Source organism: Caretta caretta, chromosome 15, assembly GCF_965140235.1.
Source record: "Caretta caretta isolate rCarCar2 chromosome 15, rCarCar1.hap1, whole genome shotgun sequence".
NCBI lineage: Eukaryota > Metazoa > Chordata > Testudines > Cheloniidae > Caretta > Caretta caretta.
Genome location: NC_134220.1, coordinates 12,899,641 through 12,921,419, shown reverse-complemented (window position 1 = coordinate 12,921,419; position 21,779 = coordinate 12,899,641). Strand labels below are relative to the sequence as shown.

Here is a 21,779-nt window from a genome sequence, read left to right as displayed (position 1 = left end):
ACTTGATCCTAAATATTACTGGTGTAAATCTGTAACTTCTAGATTTACTTCAGACTTATGCTGCCATACAAGCAGGCTATAGCCCAAAGACTTCAAAGGAGTGGCTCTGGGTTTGCACGAGTGTAAATGAGAATTTGACCCAGATGCTCACCCTTCACCTTCATTAACTGCTGAGTTTGTTCCACTGCAGGCAATCATGAACAAACTCTGGTTTGGCTATGACCTGGAGCATGCCATCTCTCTGCCAGTTCTCCATGCTTCCACAAACAACTCCATCCAGTTCGAGCCAAAATTTGATGAGGTGAGCAACTTCCATTGGTTCTCCCTGCACTTGTTTCTTGTCCTTGGTGTGGGTTACAAATATAACTGGCAGGCAACTGAGTGCTGCCGTGTCTGTCACCACACCAAATGCTAGGAGGGTCCCACTTCCAGCTGATGTTCCTTTTATTTGAATCCAGTCTCCGGACCAGTTGCACAACATCTTTCCGTCCCATAAGAGAATAAGCCCAGATGCAACAGAGGCCCCGGCGAGACTTACTTTATTTTTTCTGCTCCTTCCCTTTCAGGATGTTAAGCTGGGATTGCTGAACAGAGGACACCGTGAATCGAAACCCCTCTTATTCCTGAATGTTGTGCAGGGGATTTCAAAGGAAGGAAGATGCATCTTTTCTTATTCTGATCAAAGGAAGATGGGAAAGTCATCTGGGTATTAAGAAGAAGTGCTGTAGCAAACATTTTATTCTAGCTAAAAAGAGTATGAAATAACTGGGTCCAGAGCACCAGCTATCCTGGAAGCACCCCTGACATCTCCTGTACCAGTTGGACTTCTTGAAGCCACCGAGCAGTGGGTGAGACTCATAGTAACAACTGACCCTCCAATATATGGCAAGCTACCTTCAAGCTGTTACAGGCACTAGTCAGCCAGTCTTGGCTAGAATCATACCCTCCATTTATTATATTGGCTAGCTGGGTCCAGAGAACAATGGACCAGCACTTGTGTGATATATAGAAATATATTTTGTGAACAGAGCAGCTATTTAGAATATGAATCCAGAAATCAGGAATTTACCAAGCAGTGGGAATTTGGAAAGGGGAACCAGGCCCAGTGCCAGTGGGAGCTGCCCTCAGGGACCTGACTCTATCTTCCCTAGAGTCTGAAGAGCCTCAGATAGGAGTGGGATTGGTTTCTTTCTGGCTTTGGAAACCCCCCATGTGTGAATGTGCTTTCTGGCCACACCATTCACGTGAAATAGGAAGTTATCACAGATGACTTTCTTTGCTCAGGTGTATTTCAGCACCACCAAGTTGCACAGCAGAGCTGCAAGATACAGCTTTGCTTGGACACACACTAAGGGAGTGAGTCTAACAACATTTTGTCTAGTTCTTGCAATCCCAGGACCCTTGCCTGGCCCATGGGTATCATTTGACATTAGCATTAGCACAGACCTGGTCTATGTACTACAGCGTCTGTTGCGGCAGTCAGCTACTGTAGGAATGAGGGCCACCTCTGTAGCAGCACTGAAGGTTTCTTAGGCCCTGCATAAGAGGGAGTCCCTACAAATGAGCCATGCAAAGTGTGACTGTGCATTAGGGTGGATAATGTGAATTCTTTTCTCCTTTGGAAGGAACTGATGACATATTATTACAGCTAATCTTCCAGTCTTACACCTCTCCCTTGGGGGTGGGAAGCCCTCCTAAGCCTTCACCAGATTTCCTTGCTCATCCTTATCGAGACGTGTTCCATAGTGAAGCAGAAGCCAGGCCCCTGGATGAGTTGAAGTGAGGATGCACAAGAGAAGGAAATTAATATTGCTTCAAAACAGGAGTGACATGGGTTCTGGGAGGACCCTTTAAAATAAGGGTGCAGGTAAGAGTAGGGTAATTCAGCAGGATTTCTGTTACATCTTCACAAATATGCAATGAGCCTTTCCTAACTGGAACAGTTACAGCGCCCACCAACGCAGTGAGACATGATGCGGCCTGTTCTAGAGCGGTGCTGTGCGTTCTGTGACTATTTGACGCCTGTATCCTTGGGAAGAATTGTGCTCCACAAAAAACTACTTGCCCCTGATTAACTACTGTAAGTGACCTAAGTTTTTCAGAGAATTTGAGGAGAGGAGTGTAGGAACATGTCCAAGAACAGTCATAGCTAATACCCCTGTAGCAGGGGAGCAGCCTAGTGCTTGTTAAATGGCAGATATGAGCAGCCTTGGGGGTTATCTGTGCCTCATCCCTGCCACAAGTATGATTGGGCATGCAGTCACATTGTTTATATTTGTACACTGATGGGCTTTAGAAAAATTCATAGGACCAAAGATTCAGCATGCCTCTATAAATTCACCTGCAGTCACTTACATGAACAGAAACCTTTGTTTGCATACAGGAATTTGAGAATATTATATGCTTTTAAAGCTTTGCCTGTAACAGATTTATATTGGCTTTTTTTGCATTAATAGATCCCTATTCTGTTAACCCATCTTATGCAGAAAAGAAAACAGTTGCATTCATGTCAGACCTTAGTCTTTTTACTCCAGTCGCATTATCCCTCCGCCATTTTTTTTAAACTCATGCTCATGTCTCCGCAAACCCTTCTCACTGTAATCGTTTTGTCACAAATGGCTGAGTACATGCCTTTAAAAAAAATTCTATATCTTACGAAACCAGATTGCTGGATGCCTGCCTTTTCTACCCATAAGCCCCATCATGTAAATAAAATGCAAGCCACTTAGAAACCTATTAACTTGGAGAAACAAAGTCAGCCTATAGATGTATTTCAGTGCTGTTGAAAATGAAACTTGCTACAGAGAGAGCTGTTTTCCTTCAGGAATTGTACACCAAGAAACTGTCTTTATGGCATCAACCTCCATGAGCAGCTCCTGCTGCATCCTACTGTTGGCTCATACAGCAATATAGTTACACTAGAACCACAACAGGATCTTGATGTTTTGTCTGGAAAACAAATTTCTTTTTTCTTACTCTGACAAGTATGTAAAGCATGTGTTTTCCTGAAGCGGGGCTTACGTTTTAAAGTGCTTGCCTGAACAAGTAGTAAATGTAAGTGTGGCAGAATGGTACAGGATAAAAGAATGTTGCTGCTTGGCGAACACTCATTCTATAGTATGTAGCATGATAGGGGCCCTGCTTTTTCTTTAAGGTCACCTACATACTCGTGACAGTCTGGTGCTTGCAGTTGTGATTTAGAAGTCAAATGACCTGAGTTGCAGGTAGACTGACATCTCAGTGGTAGCACTGATGACTACAATTAGTTGCCACTCTGGGGTAATTACATAGGCCCAAAACAGTCATTTCAAAAATGGACCCAACTCTTCAAGAGCAGGCCCACTGACTGTATGCCAGCAGAACTGTCACGTAGAACCATAAAACACTAGGCAGATAAACTGAACAGAAGTAGCGCTAGAGTGGTCATTACTTTTGGCTGGGTGAATGTTGCTTAGTGTGTTTAAAAATGAGGAACTGACTGGAAGGAGGAAGGAGCTATTTTTGCTACCATATTACACCTCAAGCCTGACCCCAGCATCACTCAGGTCTAGCCCTGGGCTTCTCCAATGTTTGGCTCCCCCAGGCTGATTGCTGCCAAGGGCAGGGGCCAATTTATCTGCACACTGCCACCTTCCATAGACTTTACATGACACTGTGAGCAGAGGATATGTTTCTATTTTCCAGGTGAAGTTTGTTTTACAAAGCTATATTTTTAATAAACTACTTTTACAAATGGCTTGTAGATGCTGGGAATTTTTAGCCTGCCTCACCCACCTCACCCACCAACTGATCAGTTCTTAGAGAATGGAACCAGCAGTGTGGTTTCCATTTCTCTACCATCCCGAGTCATTCTGGCATTTCTTACAATAGCAGCAAGGCGGTTTTGAACAGCCACATGTTCCACTTCACCTCTGAAACAAGGGTGTCTTTGCCTGGACTGTGCTCGCATGGCTTGATCCCTGGGTCCTGCATTATGCACTGAATTGTGGGGTGGGTCTGAAAATCACCACAATGACTGTGAAATAGTAACAGCCTAACTCTTGCTAAGGAGCTTATCAGGCTCCTTTAATTAGAGTGCTGTGAGAAAACTGGTGTCATTATAAAGATTTGGAGACGCTAAAGCAGTCATTTTAGAATGATTTGCTCTGGTGCGTTCCAAAATAGTTCCCAAGGTCTACTTAATTTCCTCTACTGGGACTTTAAATCATGCCACGTCAGTGCACAGTTATGGATTTATTTATTTATTTTAAACAATCAGTGCAACTCAGGTCAAATCTTTGAAGGCCATACTTTGGCACTTGTTTGTCAGCTAGAAAATAACTCATATTGCGGTTTCTGTATTATCAAAGCAACACCGTGACAGCTAAACCTTGACATACTGTGGAAGAAGTTTGAGAATCTTGCCCTGTCGCCAAAGGACCTATATAGAATGGGACAGGAAATGAATTCAACTGACATTTTTCATTAAAAAAAGGAGTTTGGAAAAGCAAGTTTTCATCCCAAAACATTTAAGAAATTAAATTTCAGTAACTGCAAAATCTGAGCATTTTCAGCAACAATTGATGAAAACATTTGTTTTCATCAGAAATTCTCGAAGGAAAAAGTCAGTTCCTGACCTGCTCCACACCTAAAGGATTTAGGAACACAATTGCCATTGTGCTCCAAAATCCTTTGGGGTATACTTTCTGAATGACCTGACTTTCATTTAGTTGTTTTATTGTGGATTTTGTTTTTGGTTGCTTGTTTTAAAATACAGGTGAACAAATACTTGAGCTTGTTCTTTAGAGAGCTACTTCAGGTTAACATTCATTTTCAATGCAGTCTTGTTTATGTTACTAATGCCACCAGTTATTGCAACCGAATAGATTTTTAAAATCCTGTTTAGACCAGTTATATTTGAGTTCTTGGATTTCATCCAACTCCAACAGACAATGGAGAGAGGAGCAGGCTGCCAGTTTCACAGGGTTTCCCGGTGGGGAGACTTCAGTAGGCAGCGAGGGTGCTTGGGCCTTATTTACCCACCTTGCATCTCAAATCCAAATGAATGAACCCGAGCTCTGAAGGTGGGGAATGTTCTTATTTCCGTTATAAAGATGGCTGAAAGTCGCAAGCAACTCAAAAGTTCAAGGGCGACACTTGGCTGAAACCACAGCTTCACACTCATCTAAGACACAACTTCTGTAATATTCAAGTCTTTGGGGTAAGTGGCAGGTAAGAAAGAAAAATCTATGTATTCAACTGCATCAAATTTGGAGTTTAAGGATGGGCACCCTGCACCTCCCCACCCCTTATTCTTTTTTCACCTTCTAGACACCACATCAAAGTGATATAACCAAACTGACCCCTCAGAAGTTATGCTTTGTAACTGAAAGACAAGATGCCATGCTGCCCTGGGTGGCAGTGGTTTATACTATGATATTCAGCTTTAAATGCTTCCTTCCTTTTTCCCTTGGACTCTTGCATGCTGTCAGAAAGGATAATCGTGAGAGACAAATTGGGGTGCAGGGAGAAGGGAAGACTCATCATAGATAAGGGGGTAGATAGATGTGCCTATTCTCTGGGACGTGAAGGAGTTGCACCAAGGAGCCAAATTGCTGCAGAGCCTCAGTCATATAGAGCCTCCTGGTTCCTTGCGGACACGTGTACTGTACAGGTGAAAGCAGGGATGTTTACCTCCATAGGCCTGTAATTCTTTTTCAGCATAAATTAAACAGGTAGCCTCTGTCTTCCCTTTACAGCTTTTGAACAGATAAAAAACAAACAAAAGACATTGGCACCATCACTTCTTCAGCTACCCCATCATCCCTCAAACTCCTGAAATGAGAAGCAAGACGATAGTCTTAAAAAATTGGTGAGGCTGTGGAGAAGAGTTATCCCAATCACTCTTCAGACTGTAGCTCAGATGTACTAGTTTACAGTGTAGAGTGGCCAGCACCTTACATCCCATTCACACGCCATCACACATTTCTCCTGGGAATGCGGTCACTGCTAGAAGACAGGCAAGGACAGCCACTGGCTGGATAAAGCTGAAAAATAAAGGAACAGTTTCTGCAGCTGGGGCTTTGGACCTTCCAAATGCTGTGCACTCAATCCCTGGTGAGCAGGAGTAGGGACTAGACCCTTTAGGTAGGTGCTGTATATTCTGGGAGATTTGTGCTTTTTCTTAGCACACTGATCTGTTGAAAGGCACTTTTCAATAATGGCCCTCAAAAACATCTGTCCAGATCTATTAGCAGAACCACAGGCAAATTCATTCTTTCCTGTGACAGTCCCTGAGTTGCAGTGCTCAAGTATTCCCTGCCTCCCTCTCCCCACATGTAAGCTGGTTGCTAGTTCCGCAAAGCAGCAGGCTGTCAGAGCAACTTGAGTGAGTTCAGTAGCCTGCTGGGAAGCCACCTTTCCGGGAATCAGACACAGCAGCCCAGCCATCAGCAGTCTGCAGAATGGCCTGGACGACGGCACTACTGTTAGTCCTCTTGATATCGTGTTTCCTCTTCTCTAGTTCCACTTCTATGCCCTGGAATGCAGAGAGAAGGGGTAAACACACAACAGGAGAGGCACCGAAGGATGCAGACAGAGATTACACAGTATATGCTATGTACCTCACATGCAACGCACAAGTATACTGTACCCCTGAGCTGCCCCCACTGCCAGGTCCCCTCTGCTGCTGGTAGCTCCACACAGAAACCTGTTCCACCATCTCCACCCTCCCACTCCTCCAACCAGCTACCTCCTCTTTCCGGCTTTCCAAGGAGTTTTGCTACTAAGTGACAGAAGGCAATTCTTTATTTAATTCTAAAAGGAGCACAGGATGTGGTTCAAGAGGTGAATATAGCTGAACCACTTGGTAATAAGCAACCATAACATAATTAAATTTAATATCCATGTGGAGGTGGTGGGACACCAAATAAGCCCACCACAGTAGCATTTAATTTCAAAATGGGAAACTACACAAAAAAGAGGCAGATAGTTAAACAGAAATTAAAAGGTACAGTCCCAAAAGTGAAATGCCCGCAAGCTGCATGGAAACTTAAAAAACACCATAATAGAGGTTTAAATTATATTTATACCTCACATTAAAAAACACAGTAAGAGGCACCAAAAAATGCCACCATGGCTAAACCAAGTAAAAGAAGTAGTTAGAGACAAAAAGGCATCCTTTAATAATTGGAAGTTAAATCCTATTGAAGAAAATAGAAAAGGAGCATAAACTCTGGCAAGTCAAGTGTAAAAGTATAATTAGGCAGGCCAAAAAAGAATTTGTAGAGCAATTAGCCAAAGACTCAAAAAGTAACAGCACAAGCGGGAAGCCTGCCAAAAAGTCAGTGGGGACACTGGACGATCACGGTGCTAAAGGAGCACTCGAAGAAGGTAAAGCCATTGCGGAGAAACTAAATTAATTTTTTGCATCAGTCTTGACTGTGGAGTATGTGAGGAAGATTCCCAAAAACCTAAGCTATTCTTTTTAGGTGACAAAGCTGAGGAACTGTCTCAGACTGAGGTGTCATTAGAGGTGGTTTTGGAACAGCTTGACAAACTAAATAGTAATAAGTCACCAGGACCAGGTGGTGTTCACCCAAGAATTCTGAAGGAACTCAAATGTGAAAGTGCAGAACTACTAACTGTGGTTTGTAACCTATCATTTAAAGCAGCTTTTATACCAGATGAGGATAGCTAACGTGACACCAATTTATAAAGAAGGCTCCAGAGGCGCTCTCGGCAATTACAAGCCTAACTTCAGTACTGGGCAAACTGGTTGAAACTATAGTAAAGAACAGAATTGTCAGACACATAGATGAACATGATTTGCTGGGGAAGAGTCAACATGATTGTTCGTAAAGGGAACTCATGCCTCACCAATCTAAATAGAGTGCTTGAGGGTGTCAACAAGCATGTGAACAAGAGTGATCCAGTGGAGATCGTGTATACTTAGATTTTCAGAAAGCTTTTGACAGGTTCCCTCACCAAAGGTTCTTAAGCAAAGCAAGCTGTCATGGGATAAGAGGGAAGGTCCTCTCATAGATCAGTAACTGGTTAAAAGATAGTAAACAATGATCAGTTTTCAGAATGGAGAGAGGTAAATAGTGGTGTCCCCCAAGGGTCTATACTGGGACCAATACTGTTCAACATTTTCATAAATGATCTAGAAAAAGGGATAAACAATGAGTTGGCAAAATTTGCAGATGATACACAATTATTCAAGACAGTTAAGGCCAAAGCAGGTCACAAAGGAATCCCACAAAACTCTGTGACTGGGCAACAAAATGGCAGATGACATTCAATGTGGATAAAGGCAAAGGAATGCACATTGTATGAGCTTGGGAAAATGATGTGTGCAATTCAGTGGTGTGCTTTGTATAGAGAGGAAACATAAGCAGGAAGCACAGTGGACCACAAAAGCAGAACTGCAGTGGGTTTGGGGGGTCTTTATAGATCCTGCCCAAACACAGCTGTGCTTTAGAGGATGTCAGGATTCCCTTCCCACTGGGGAACAGATGTGGGGACCTGCATGAAAGACCCCCCTAAGATTAATTCTAGCAACTTAGGTTAAAAACTTCCCCAAGGTACAAATTCTTCCTTGTCCTTGGACAGTATCGCTGCCACCACCAAGTGAGTTAGACAAAGATTCAGGAAAACGACCACTTGGAGTTCCTGTTTCCCCAAAATATCCCCCCCAAGCCCCTTCACCCCCTTTCCTGGGGAAGCTTGAGAATAATATACCAACCAAATAGGTAAACAAGGTGAGCCCTTGGGTTTTTAGGACACTAAAAACCAATCAAGTTTTAAAAACAAAACTTTGTTATAAATAAAAAGTAAAAGAAGCCCCTCTGTAAAATCAGGATGGAAGATAATTTTACAGGGTAATAGGATTTAAAACACAGAGGATTCCCCTCTACGCAAAACTTTAAAGTTACAAAAAACAGGAATAAACCTCCCTCTTAGGGAAGAATTCACAAGCTAAAACAAAAGATAAACTAATGCGTTTCCTTAATTGTTTTATTCTTGGATGCTTATTTCAGGTAGGGTTTTAGGAGATGGTTTTTCCTGCCCTAGTCCGTCTCTGTCCCAGAGAGAACAACAAAAGGCCACATAAACAAACCCTCCCCCCACAGATTTGAAAGGATCTTCTTCCCCTGTTGGTCCTTTTGGTCAGGTGCCAACCAGGTTATTCGAGCTTCTTAATCCCTTACAGGTAAAGGAGGGATTTTATGCTACCCTTAGCTGTATGGTTATGACAAAGGTGGAATTCAGAATCCCAGATCCCAATTGCTCAGTTGAGCCCTTCTGTCTCGAAATAAAAAGGACAAAAACCCTAGGACATTCAAAGTCTGAATTTTGCACTTCTCTGTATCTAGACACACATACCCCCCTATCACTGCAGTGCCCAAAGAGGGACAGCAACAGCCTTTATCAGAGGAAGCAGAGCACTAGGGTGACAGATTAGTGTATCAGAGAAGTGAGTCAGAGAAGCAGGTCTGCTGGCTTGAGTGGAGTGGTATCTGCCATTCTGAATCCAGACTGAAGGCAGGTTTTACCCCAGTGTAACAATGCATTGACAGGACAGCAAAGGTCCCATGTAAGTGGAAGTTTTCTATGGATTTCCAAGGGTGATCTCAGCACTGAATGAATAGCTCCTTGGCCATCCTTCAGGTGCCATAGAATGACTCAGCTTCATACCCAACTCTTCAGGATCACGAAGAGAGTAATACATTAAGAGACAAAGCCTGTTGAAATTCACTGGGTTTGTAGTCATTACAAACTTCATGCCGAGCCCAGGCTGAGTATTTTAAAAAGTTTTTAAGCTATGCAGGGCCAAGGACAGCATTAAATTCCCTCCAGGCAAATCCAAGGGCAGCTCTGTAGTACTGGCATTTCCGGCTTTGTTTGCAGCCAAAATTCCAAGTGCAAACCCCCATGGGTGGGCCCTTGAACTCCTTGTTGTGGACTAAGGCCAAAGCTTTGCCCAGCTTTAATTCTTATGTTCATAAACAGACAAACATTATGCAATGGAACAAAGGGAAGACATTCCCACGGTGCCTGCGGAGACCAGGATCATGTGTGACATCATACCCCCAACCTCAATCCTTCCCAGAGAAGACAGACCTGCTCTACATTCTGCTCCAGCTCTGTGACACTGGGAAACAGCTGATCATGAAGTCGAGGGTCTTCCACAGCCTTCATCATATCGTACCCGAACCAGAGGGATTTGATGATTGTCTGGATGAAGCAGAAAGCCGCAGCATTAGTACATGACCTGCACCTGGAGAAATCGGTTATTGGTGTCTCAAAATACTGCAGTGAAAGAGAGCCAGATTCCTCAGCATGTTAGGCTTTACCCATACAATACTGCCTCTAAACATGGTTGAACGGGACACAGGAGATCACCCCAGTATACAGGGCTGCTCAGGAGATTCAGACCCACTACTGCATAAATATTTACAGAGAAAAAACTTAAGCAGGAAGCAGAATGGACCACAAAAGCAGAACTGTAATGGGTCTAAGTGTCTTTATAGATCCTGCCAAAACATGGCTGTACTTTAGAGGTGGAATTCAGAATCCCAGTTCCCAATTGCTCAGCTGAACCCTTCTGTCTCTAAATAAAAAGGGAAAAACTGTAGGGCATTCAAAGTTAGTGTCTGAATTTTGCGCTTCTCTGTATCTAGACCACACATACCCCCTATCACTGCAGTGCCCAAAGAGGGACAGCAACAGCCTTTATCAGAGGAAGCAGAGCACTAGGGTGACAGCTTCTTCCTGTGATAACCATAAACACTTCGTAAGGCTGCTTCTGTAAGAAGTTTGTACAGTGAATCATGAGGATCCACATTTCTAAAGTGGACTCAAATTAAGCCAAGTTAGAGTTCCAGTAAATAGAAAAGGAGGACTTGTGGCACCTTAGAGACTAACCAATTTATTTGAGCATAAGCTTTCGTGAGCTACAGCTCACTTCATCAGATGCATTCAGAGTTCCAGTAAATTTGAACTGTAGCTGTGCAGCACAGCTGGCATTTGAGAGTCCTGCATGTGGAGAAATGCATGAAGGAGCAGTTCCCACGCAAACCATGTAGCTCTCAGAAACATAAATATTGGATAAGTTAATAACTTTGCATGCCTGTGAGGTAAGTGACCTAGATTGTCCCCTTAATTGTCAATAAGTTATACTGAATGAGGCTCAACAGCAGCCTCTGCTGGTCTTCTGTTAAAATGTACTTGGACCGTTACATCTGATGAAGTTACATCTGATGAAGTGAGCTGTAGCTCACGAAAGCTCATGCTCAAATAAATTGGTTAGTCTCTAAGGTGCCACAAGTACTCCTTTTCTTTTTGCGAATACAGACTAACACGGCTGTTCCTCTGAAACTTGGACCGTTATCACCCCAAAGCAGGGCACACCATGAAAGCTACCTCAGAAGCTTGGAACATTGTACCAAATCTGACTTGGATTCCTTACCTCCAAGGATAGTAGACTATTGTATTTGCTAACCAAGTGTTATTGACCCACTAACTCCTTCAGCAGCCTAAAAAAAATTCACCCTTTTGCACTCAGGAAAATGCAAAGAGACAGATACAAATTTTCACGTGCTCAGAAATCTTAAGTGATCACTCTCCTTACAGTGTGTATGGTAACACCCATTTTTTCATGTTCTGTGTGTATATAAATCTCCCCACTGTATTTTCCACGGTATGCATCCGATGAAGTGAGCTGTAGCTCACAAAAGCTTATGCTCAAATAAATTGGTTAGTCTCTGAGGTGCCACTAGTACTCCTTTTCTTTTTGCGAATACAGACTAATACGGCTGCTACTCTGAAACTCCTCATAGACTGAGCTTCCTAAATCTCTCCATTGAGTTTACTCCAAGAGAAGGTTAAGAGGTGACTTGATCACAGTCTATTACTACCTACATGGGGAAGAGATTAGTCAGTAAGTGGCTTTTTAACCAAACAGGAAAAGGCAAAATGGGATCCTATGGTTGGAAATGACAAATTCAGACTAGTATTATGGTGCAGGTTTTTAACAGTGACGGCAAGTAACCACTGGAAGAACTTACACAGGGCGGCTGTGGATTCTCCATCATTTGCAGTCTTTATATCCAGATGATGTCTTAAAATATATGCTATAGTTCACACAGACATTATGGGCTTGATGCAGAAATTACTGGGTGAGGGTCTGCATTTTGTAGGGGGTGAGACTAGATCGTCAAAATGTTTCTTTCTACCCTTAAAATTTATGAATCTCAAGGCAATCTCATGGGAGCCTTCCCAATGAGAAGCAGGATGGAGTGACTCAGCCACCTCTCCAACCTTGTCTGGCCTCTACTATCTGTCTCCTTATCCATCCCACAGTGACACATACCAGTGCTGTTGCTGTGGTGATTTTTGTTCCTCCAGAGGCACCAACCACCATCTTGATCTTATTTGTTTTATCCACTAGGATTGATGGACACATGGAGGACAGGGGCCGTTTACCTGTAAGAGTGCACACAGACATTAACTTGTACTTAATTACATGCTCAGCATCTGAGCCCACACCGCCATAGCTTGCTTAGGCTAGAAATACAGAACACTGCTACCGATGGTCTTTTGCAGATCCCAGATCTGCTGATTCAGCGCACAAGTCTCTCTCTTCAGCTGCCAAGGGGATTCTCCCCTGTCGTTGGCTTTGTAGAGGGGGTGGGAGTGAGAACTACAAGGGCTTTAAGCTGGTCCCTGACATATGGGCACACCTCAGTGTGCCAGCTATCCAGATGTGTGCACCCATACACTGGAGGCCAGGGGTCCGCTTCAGAATTCATCCTTGAGGAATGGGCCCTTCCTGGTCACTTTCCTGTCTGGGTGAGAACCTCTGTAGCTCTAGATCTGATTGGGGAGGATCCCTTGCACTAAACCCCTGGCCCCCCATCCAGGGGTGAAAGTAAGTTGAGTGACTTACAGGTATGCTGGGACCAGCTCTGGCCCCCGGAAGGGGCGGGACCTAGGGCGGAAGGGGCGGGGCTGATGGGGGGTCAGAGCCAGCCCCAGCCCACCCTGTAAGGTAAGTGCCCCCCTTTCTCCTACCCCCCCCAACCAGGGTAGCAGCAGCAGCCCGGGGCTCCAGGGACTATTTAAAGGGCCCGGGGCTCCCCTGCTTCTACTGCCCTGGTCCTTTAATTAGCCGCCAGAGCCCTGGGCGTTTATTTAAAGGACCAGGGCGGCAGAGGCAGCTGGAGCCCCAGCCCTTTAAATAGCCCCCGGAGCCCACCGCTACCCCAGGGCTCTGGGGGGCTATTTAAAGGGCCTGCAGCTCCCCTGCTTCTACAGCCCTGGTCCTTTAAATAGCCCCCAGAGCCCTGGGGTAGTGGGGGCTCCTGGAGAAATTGGACATTGGTGTCTCAAAATACTGCAGTGAAAGACAGCCAGATTCCTCAGCATGTTAGGCTTTACCCATACAATACTGCCTTTAAACATGGTTGAACGGGACACAGGAGATCACCCCAGTATACTGGGCTGCTCAGGTGATTCAGAGCCACTGTAGCATAAATGACAGGTTTCAGAGGATAAATATTTACAGAGAGAAAACATAAGCAGGAAGCAGAATGGACCACAAAAGCAGCACTGCAGTGGGTCTGAGCATCTTTATAGATCCTGCCCAACACGGCTGTGCTTTAGAGGTGGAATTCAGAATCCCAGATCCCAATTGCTCAGTTGAGCCCTTCTGTCTGTAAATAAAAAGGGCAAAACCATAGGGCATTCAAAGTTAGTGTCTGAATTTTGCACTTCTCTGTATCTAGACCACACATACCCCCTATCACTGCAGTGCCCAAAGAGGGACAGCAACAGCCTTTATCAGAGGAAACAGAGCACTAGGGTGACAGCTTTTTCCTGGGCGGTAGAAGCAGGGGAGCCCTGGAGCTGCTACCCCAGGGCTTTAAATAGCTGCCGGAGACGCTATCCCAGGGCTTTAAAGAGCCGCCGGAGCCCCGCAGCTGCTACCTCAGGGCTCCAGCAGCGGGGTTCTGGAGGCAATTTAAAAGGCCTGGGGCTCCAGCCACTGCTGGGAGCCCCAGTTCCTTTAAATTGCCCCCTGAGGAAGCCAGGCTGCCTCCATCTCATCTTCATTGCCCCATGATCCACCCTTGTCATTGGCAAAAGGCAGCTTTTACATAAAGGGGAGTGTACCTCTGACTCCACTTCACCTGTAAAAAAATGGAAACCAGGGAAGCAAAGGGAAGAGACCTGGGTTTAAAGGTTAGAAAAAGACAGTGTATTTTTTTCAGAGCTGTATTCCAAAGGTATTGTGGGGGAGGAAGAGCATACACATGGACACAAATGCATTTTAAATATTTATGCAAATTACTTGCAGCCCGCAGATTGTTGGAATGCTGCATGGTTGTGCACCGCTCCCAGGGCCTCCCACATTCACTCTTACTGCCTCCCTGATCAGCGATGTCCAAGGCTCTCCTGCAGTTGTGGAGCATTGCACTTGGAGTGATTTTTGAGCTCACCTTTGTGAGGGCTTCAGACAGCTGGGGATAAGCAAGTCCCAGGTGTTTTCCTCAACACTACAAATGCTTGTGTTCCTCTCAGCCAGCCAGTGCATACAGATCACAGTAAGGAAAATTGATCTGTAGTTAATGAGCTTTTATCAGTGATGCAGTATACAGAACATAGGTGTTTCCGACATGTGACAGGGACCTCGACTCAGTGAGAGGTCAGAGGATGATGTCAGTCATGTCAGTACAGAGTCAGTGAGAGGTCAGTTGGATGCTGCTCTTTAGCTGGCAGTCAGCATCACTTTGGTATGCAAAAGGCAGCCATGATACTGGCTAAGGAGAGGGCGTGAAGTGCTACCTGGTTCGATGAAGTTTGCAGTAGAGGGAGGGACTCCAAAGCCATTGATGATGTAAGGTGAACTGAAGTCATCCATCTCATCGTTAAATATGATTCCACTCACGTTGGAGCGAACTTCTGAGCCAAAGCTAAATAGAACAAGCAGAAGGGAAGGCACGTCAAACCCAGACTCTAGGTCAAGGACAAGCTTCAGGTAAATTGTAGATTACATGAAACTAGGGCTGTTGATTAATCGCATTTAACTCACGTGATTAACTCAAAAAAATGAATCGCGATTAAAAAAATTAATCACAATGAATCGTGGTTTTAATCGCACTGTTAAACAATAGAATCCCAAATAAATTTATTAAATATTTTTGGATGTTTTTCTACATTTTTAAATATATTGATTTCAATTACAACACTGAATACAAAGTATACAGTGCTCACTTTATATTATTTTTTATTACAAATATTTGCACTGTAAAAATGATAAAAGAAACAGTATTTTTAAATTCACCTTATACACATACTGTAGTACAATCTCTGTATCATAAAAGTGCAACTTACAAATGTCTATTTTTGTTACATAACTGAACTCAAAAACAAAACAATGTAAAACTTTAGAGCCTACAAGTCCACTCAGTCCTACTTCTTGTTCAGCCAATTGCTCAGACAAACAAGTTTGTTTACATTTACGGAAGAGAATGCTGCCCTCTTCTTATTTATAATGTCACCTGAAAGTGAGAACAGGCGTTCGCATGGCACTTTTGTAACCAGCATTGCAAGGTATTTACGTGCCAGATCTGCTAAACAGTCATATGCCCTTTCATGTGTTGGCCACCATTCTAGAAGACATGCTTCCATGCTGATGATGCTCGTTAAAAAAAAACGCATTAATTAAATTTGTGACTGAACTCTTAGGGGGAGAACTGTATGTCTCCAGCTCTATTTTACCGGCATTCTGCCATATATTTCGCGTTATAGCAGACTCGGATGATGACCCAGCACATGTTGTTCATTTTAAGAACACTCTCACTGCAGATGTGACAAAACACAAAGAAGGTACCAATGTGAGATTTCTAAAGATAGCTACAGCACTCGACCCAAAGGTTTAAGAATCTGAAGTGCCTTCCAAAATCTGAGAGGAATGAGGTGTGGAGCATGCTTTCAAAAGTCTTAAAAGAGAAACACTCAGATGCAGAAACTACAGAACCCAAACCACCAAAAAAGAAAATCAAACTTCTGCTGGTGGCATCTGACTCAAAAGATGAAAATGAACATGCATCTATCCGCACTGCTTTGGATCGTTATCAAGCAGAACCCATCATCAGCATGGATGCATGCTCTCTGCAATGATGGTTGAAGCATGAAGGGACATATTAATCTTTAGCACATCTGGCACATAAAGATCTTGCAGCGCCTGCTACAACAGTGCCATGCAAACGTCTGTTCTCACTTTCAACAAGAGGAGGGCAGCATTATCTCCCACACATATAAACAAACTTGTTTGTCTGAGCAATTGGCTGAACAAGTAGTAGGACTGAATGGACTTGTAGGCTCTAAAGTTTTACATTGTTTTATTTTTTAATGCAGTTATTTTTTGTACATAATTCTACATTTGTAAGTTCAACTTTCATGATAAAGAGATTGCATTACAGTACTCGTATGAGTACTTGTATGTACAGTACTTGAATTGAAAAATACTATTTCTTTTGTTTATTACAGTGCAAATATTTGTAATAAAAAATAAATACAAAATGAGCACTGTATACTTTGTATTCTGTGTTGTAATTGAAATCAATATATTTGAAAATGTAGAAACATCCAAAATATTTAAATAAATGGTATTCTATTATTGTTAGTGCGATTAATCACAAGTTTTTAAATCGCTTGACAGCCCTACATGAAACTATTGTATCTCAGAGTGAGACCTCACCACCCTACAAGGGACAGGCCTGCACTCAGAGAGCACCTGGCAGACAAACAGAGGGGCATTAACCAACCTCTGGATCTAACCTGGGGGAACCATTTCTCCTCTGCCTTTCACGTTGTGTAGTAACCTTCTCTGTACAGGAGACGCTGCCACCAACATGAGTGGGAAACTCTATTTACAGACACTTTGCACGTGTAACTATCCCAGGTGTGAGGACAGCAGAGAATCAGGACCCAGATTTCCCATACCAGAGCCAAACCAAACCTCCAAATACCCAAACGTGCCTAAATGTGCAGATTGAACTCCGGATCCAAACCGCCCTAGGGGTAGAGATGCATCATGGAGATAGGATTGAGTTGCAAGCTCAGATCCAGACCCATCTCTACCAGAACAGAGGCAGTATTTCACCAGAACGCCACAGCAGCATCATGTACTTTGTTTGATTTTCTCATTACTGATTAAATCACTCGGCAACTGAATAAATTGCCATCGTCTTTATAACCAGCTAGTGTCTTGCACCCGATTCATTCAGTGATGCCACAGCCCAACACTTGACACGTCACAGGCATTTTGATAGGTTGAATTTGAGCTCACCAGGAGAATCAGGCAGGAAAGATTCACTCTGAGCAGGGGGGACGAAAGGCCAACCTGGCTGCAGTCTGGTAAATAAGGATAAAGCCTCTGTTCACTAACTAAAGAACTCTCTTAATAGCCAACAACAGTGCAACACTTAGTGTGCCAATAATGGGGAGAGCAGCTGAAGTAACTATACTTCCTTTGTGATGACAGAAGGAAAGAAAGGAACAGGAAGAGTCTGACAATTTAAGGAAACATTAATTGAAAAGAGGTACTTGAGTGCGGTAGGGGATTCCCAGACAGCAAAGCTCAGGGACAGAGGGGTTGGAATAGGTCACGGCAAAATTAAACAAGAGTGGACTTGAATGCAGCATAATGGAGGCCTTAGATCTTATGTGTCCTACTCAATAGCGTGGGACTCAGCATTAGGGGCCTGACCTGTAATGTGCCCTCAGCTCCCACGGATTTCAATGACTGTGGAGGGTGCTCAGCACCTGGCAGGACTAGACCAGCGAAAAGTATAGAATCTAGAAGTCCAGTTCCAGTCTTACCAGAACAGTGGTACCTACACGACTCCAGTAAAGGGAGTTCCAGTCAGCAATTCCTCTACCAACGACTAACCCACTATGGAGATACCAGTCCAGTGATGTTGATACCAACCACAGAACCACTATGAAGGCGGCAGAGGCCTACATGGGAGTAACGTCTGAACTCATACTATTGGTTGATGGTGCTGGTGGCGGACACAGCACTGCCATCATCAGCCACGACGGAGAGATGGGATGTACCGGCATTATCTGGAGTGTAGTACTCTGGCTCATAGTAGTCGACTGTATGGGTTGTGTTGTCATTGATTTTCCCCCGTAGGTTATCTGCAAAGAACTCAGAGGTCATGTTCCTGATCACCTGTTGGGAGAGACAAATTCAGCTCAGTGCTACCAATAAGTTTCAATTAAAGATTTAATTAGAGAATGCTGGAACCCATGTGAGATGGCTCACATCAGACCTTGAAAACTGTCTGAAATTCTTTGTTCCTTACAGAAAGCTGAACCCCCATGCTGCTAGCATTTCAAGCTGTCATAAAGAGAAGGCTATACACACTGACATTAATATCACTGAGGCCAGTTCACGTCTTTCATTGTCAAAACACTTTATGGAAGTCCCTTGTCACCATCCCCGTGAGGTAGGCAGACAAGTGGAGTTATCCTTGTTCATAGTCTGTTATTGTCTGTATAGCGTGTTGAACACATAACATGCTATGGAAGTGCAAAGCATTATCTATATTTTGTAAATTCTACTGGCAAACCAATGGCTGCACACTGCCCACAAACACCAGGGGAAATTCCTTTTTATATCCCTGGCAGGTCAGCCATGGATCAGTGGTAACATATGGCTTTTATTTGGATTCAGATCTGTGTTTCATCAACTTGCGGATGGCAAACAGAATTCTAAAGTGTCCTTGGAACTATCAGGGGTCCCCTGCTGGAAGCTGAAAGCCAGTCGCCACTTGGCTTTCATAATGCTTTGGACATGCAGAAAGATCTTGCTTTTAGGACAGGGAATACAGTGACTTCTCTGCTATTTACCTCCGTAATGTTGACAAATGCTGGGTCTCCCAGTAAAGTCCTCTTGGCATATGCAAAGCGGAAGGCCTCCACAATGCGGTGGTAAGTCAGACCCTTTTTCTCCATGGTCGTGATGCTGTCACTGGAGAAATTAAATCCTGGCAATAGTAGATAGTACATTGTGAGCACATCTGAAAGCACATGGCCAGTGGGTGGCAACCAGGAACTGGCTCTGAAAGATGGTCAACTTGAAATCTAGTAATTTTAAGAAAAGACTCAGAAGCAGGCATTGCCCCAGCCTCTGAGCCCCCACAGCCACTGCTTGGGGTCTGACAGTCACCATTAGTTTTTCCTTTTCTGCTGTTGCTGCATGGAAGACCCATTCGGAAAAAACAGGCACTGACAATACAGATTGCTGTAAGCACTTCAAAGAGAACATGTCCTCTAGTTTCTGTTAGAGTGACCTTAGGTGTTACTCGCAAGAATGGCAGGTAAGCACATTTCAAAGAGCAGTGTCCCTTTCATTTCCACAAATGCAGGTATCAGAGGACACCCATCAAGAGAATCTTTTTCGTTCTTGAGCCTTTTCTTTCATATGCTAAGGCCATACCCTACATTTATGGAATTAGAGGGCTGATTCCCAGATGTACAAAGTGTTCTGCTAACAGCCTTCTGTCACTCGCCACTTCAGAACTGAGGTCGATTAAGAATGCTGCTGTTTATCTACCAAGGATTGCTATGGCAGAGCAAGTCAGCTGAACAGCCACAGTCTTTGGGAATCCCAAGGCTGCTATCGCCTGTCACAGTGTGGATCACTGAGGCTTGCTCTTACCTTTCAGTATGTTGAGGATGAGTGCTAGCACCGGGCCACTCACGGGGGCACTGGGTGTGTACATGGTGAACTCCCCGATTGTGATGTTTAAAGGATTTTCACTCAGGATTGGAGTATAGTCTCTTAGGTCCTCCATTGAAATGATGCCCCCTAGAACAGAGAGAAAAGCCATTTGTGGCCCTGGGTTTACATGATCTCCAGTAGGAGGAAGAACCTATCTTCCCCCTTCCCCATCCTTGCTGTGACTGCCAGTGGTGGGAATGCAGTGGACTCACCATGACTGTGATCTAACCAGTGAGATTCCACAGATTTACTGAGTTAAGGGGATGTGTGAATGGAGATGGGTTTATCCCTTTCTGACTCAGGGCCATATCCCCAGCTTGCAAAAATCTGCATCACTCTTGGACTGACTTATACCAGCCAGGATTCTGGCCATCTGCTTCTCTCGTTGTGGGAGACTGGTAACATCCGGAAGCGAGCCACAGAATCCTCTTGTTTTAAAAGGAGGAAAAATGCTGGGGTGGATGCAGTTGCTTTCTGCCCCCCACAAGCAGAGTACTTGGCACTGTCTGTTTCCAGCCTCACAGGAAGGGAACTGATGCAGGGTTTTCAGAGTGCAGTGAAGGAAAGAGGTGGCCAACACTGCGTGAACAGGGATTATTTGTCTCTACCCTCCCTGCTTTTGGGGAGCCTCATCCATGCTGTATTACGTCCCCAGAAAGGGATGCATTCAGAGAGCATTCCTGAGGGAGCCCAGCCAGGTGGACCATACACCCAGGCGAGAAACAGTGAGTGATTTTAATTTATTTTAGCTCAAGGGCACTTTAGAACCTATGGCCACATTTTCAAGAAAGCTCAGCACCCAGCAGCTCCCACTGAGAACAAGGGAGGTGGGGTGCAGAGCAGTTCTGAAGAGCAGGCCCCAGTTGTGGGTGCCAAGCACTTTTGATAAACTGGACTTTGGCAGTTCAGGCACCAGAGTGCTGAGCATGGTGTGAGCTAGACAAACTCTTGTGAGTTTTACCCCCACGAGCTGACAGGCCCCCAGACAGAACTGAAGGAAAATGGGTAAACTAGGTGTCCCTGGCCCTAGGTGTTCAGAGATGTGTCTGATAAGTGACAGAAGAGGGACAAGACATGCAAAGGTGGCCCAGGCCTATCTAGAGGCTGCATCCAATTCTGATCACCTCATCTTAAGAAAAATACAGTAAAAACTGACAGAGCTCCTGAGAAGGGCAATGAAGGTGATTAGACTGAGCACAGAAAGGATAAGACAGAAGAGACTGGTGGCTTCTATGTACTGATATTGTCAAAACCAAGCCATTCCTCTTACCCCTTCTGTCCCTCAAGTTCCCCATCGTACTTTGTGAAGTGCTTTGAGATCTGATGAAAAGCGCTATAAGCTGTGGATCATTATCCCATAATACAAGAATGGGGCGGTGGGGGGGACGGGACACAACTCAGTGATGTTAAGTGTCAGAGCATTTACAACCAATTGAAGGAATTGCTTAAAAACAAACAAACAAAAAACAGTATATAGTCAGCTGGAGGAATTCACTGCTCCAGGAGGACAAACACAATAGGTGGGTTACTACGGTTCTGCGAATTCCAGAGCTATGTACAAGATACTAGCTAAGCCTATGCTTCTGTCACCATTTAGTGGCCTACAGAGGGTAAGAGCCCTATTCCCACAGACAGAATAGATTAAGGCCACATGGTTTGGGCCTATGTTTTTAGGTATAAACTATTATCAGTGGTTGCATCTCAGATTAGACAGCAGAACCTGATCTGCTATGGGAAGTCAGTACTTCCCATGAGTCTAAAAGCAAAAGATCTTTGGATCAGAGATTTCACTTAAGGTTATTTACTGGCTGGAAAAGAGTCTTCACTGTTTTATTGTTCCCCCAAGATTAAATTTAAATCGGGCACAAAAAATTCTCCCCAAAAAATTGCTTATCTCCAATAAGACGCTAAATCAGTGGTTCTCAACCAGGGTTATGCATACCCCTGAGGGTACGCAGAGGTCTTCCAGGGGGTACATCAACTCATCTAGATATTTGCC

At 44.2% G+C, this 21,779-nt stretch overlaps 2 protein-coding genes across 11 annotated transcripts in view; one reads left to right on the top strand and one right to left on the bottom strand.

The window, feature by feature from the left end:
• GGT5 (gamma-glutamyltransferase 5) overlaps positions 1–3,735 on the top strand; it is a 43,358-nt gene extending 39,623 nt beyond the window's left edge. For all 4 annotated transcript variants that reach the window (XM_048821801.2, XM_048821803.2, XM_048821799.2 and 1 more), the window contains 2 exons: positions 191–301; positions 567–3,735. In XM_048821801.2, coding sequence (XP_048677758.2) covers positions 191–301; positions 567–713 — 258 coding nt within the window. In that variant the 3' untranslated portion in view covers positions 714–3,735. The remainder of the gene's footprint in view (positions 1–190; positions 302–566) is intronic.
• Positions 3,736–4,225: 490 nt separating this feature from the next.
• The window catches only part of GGT1 (gamma-glutamyltransferase 1), a 66,845-nt gene continuing 49,291 nt past the window's right edge, over positions 4,226–21,779 (bottom strand). For all 7 annotated transcript variants that reach the window (XM_048821796.2, XM_048821793.2, XM_048821792.2 and 4 more), the window contains 7 exons: positions 19,718–19,867; positions 18,907–19,043; positions 18,039–18,226; positions 14,830–14,957; positions 12,356–12,468; positions 10,105–10,218; positions 4,226–6,517 (listed from right to left, as the gene is read on the bottom strand). In XM_048821796.2, the coding sequence (XP_048677753.1) occupies positions 6,374–6,517; positions 10,105–10,218; positions 12,356–12,468; positions 14,830–14,957; positions 18,039–18,226; positions 18,907–19,043; positions 19,718–19,867 (974 nt within the window). In that variant the 3' untranslated portion in view covers positions 4,226–6,373. The remainder of the gene's footprint in view (positions 6,518–10,104; positions 10,219–12,355; positions 12,469–14,829; positions 14,958–18,038; positions 18,227–18,906; positions 19,044–19,717; positions 19,868–21,779) is intronic.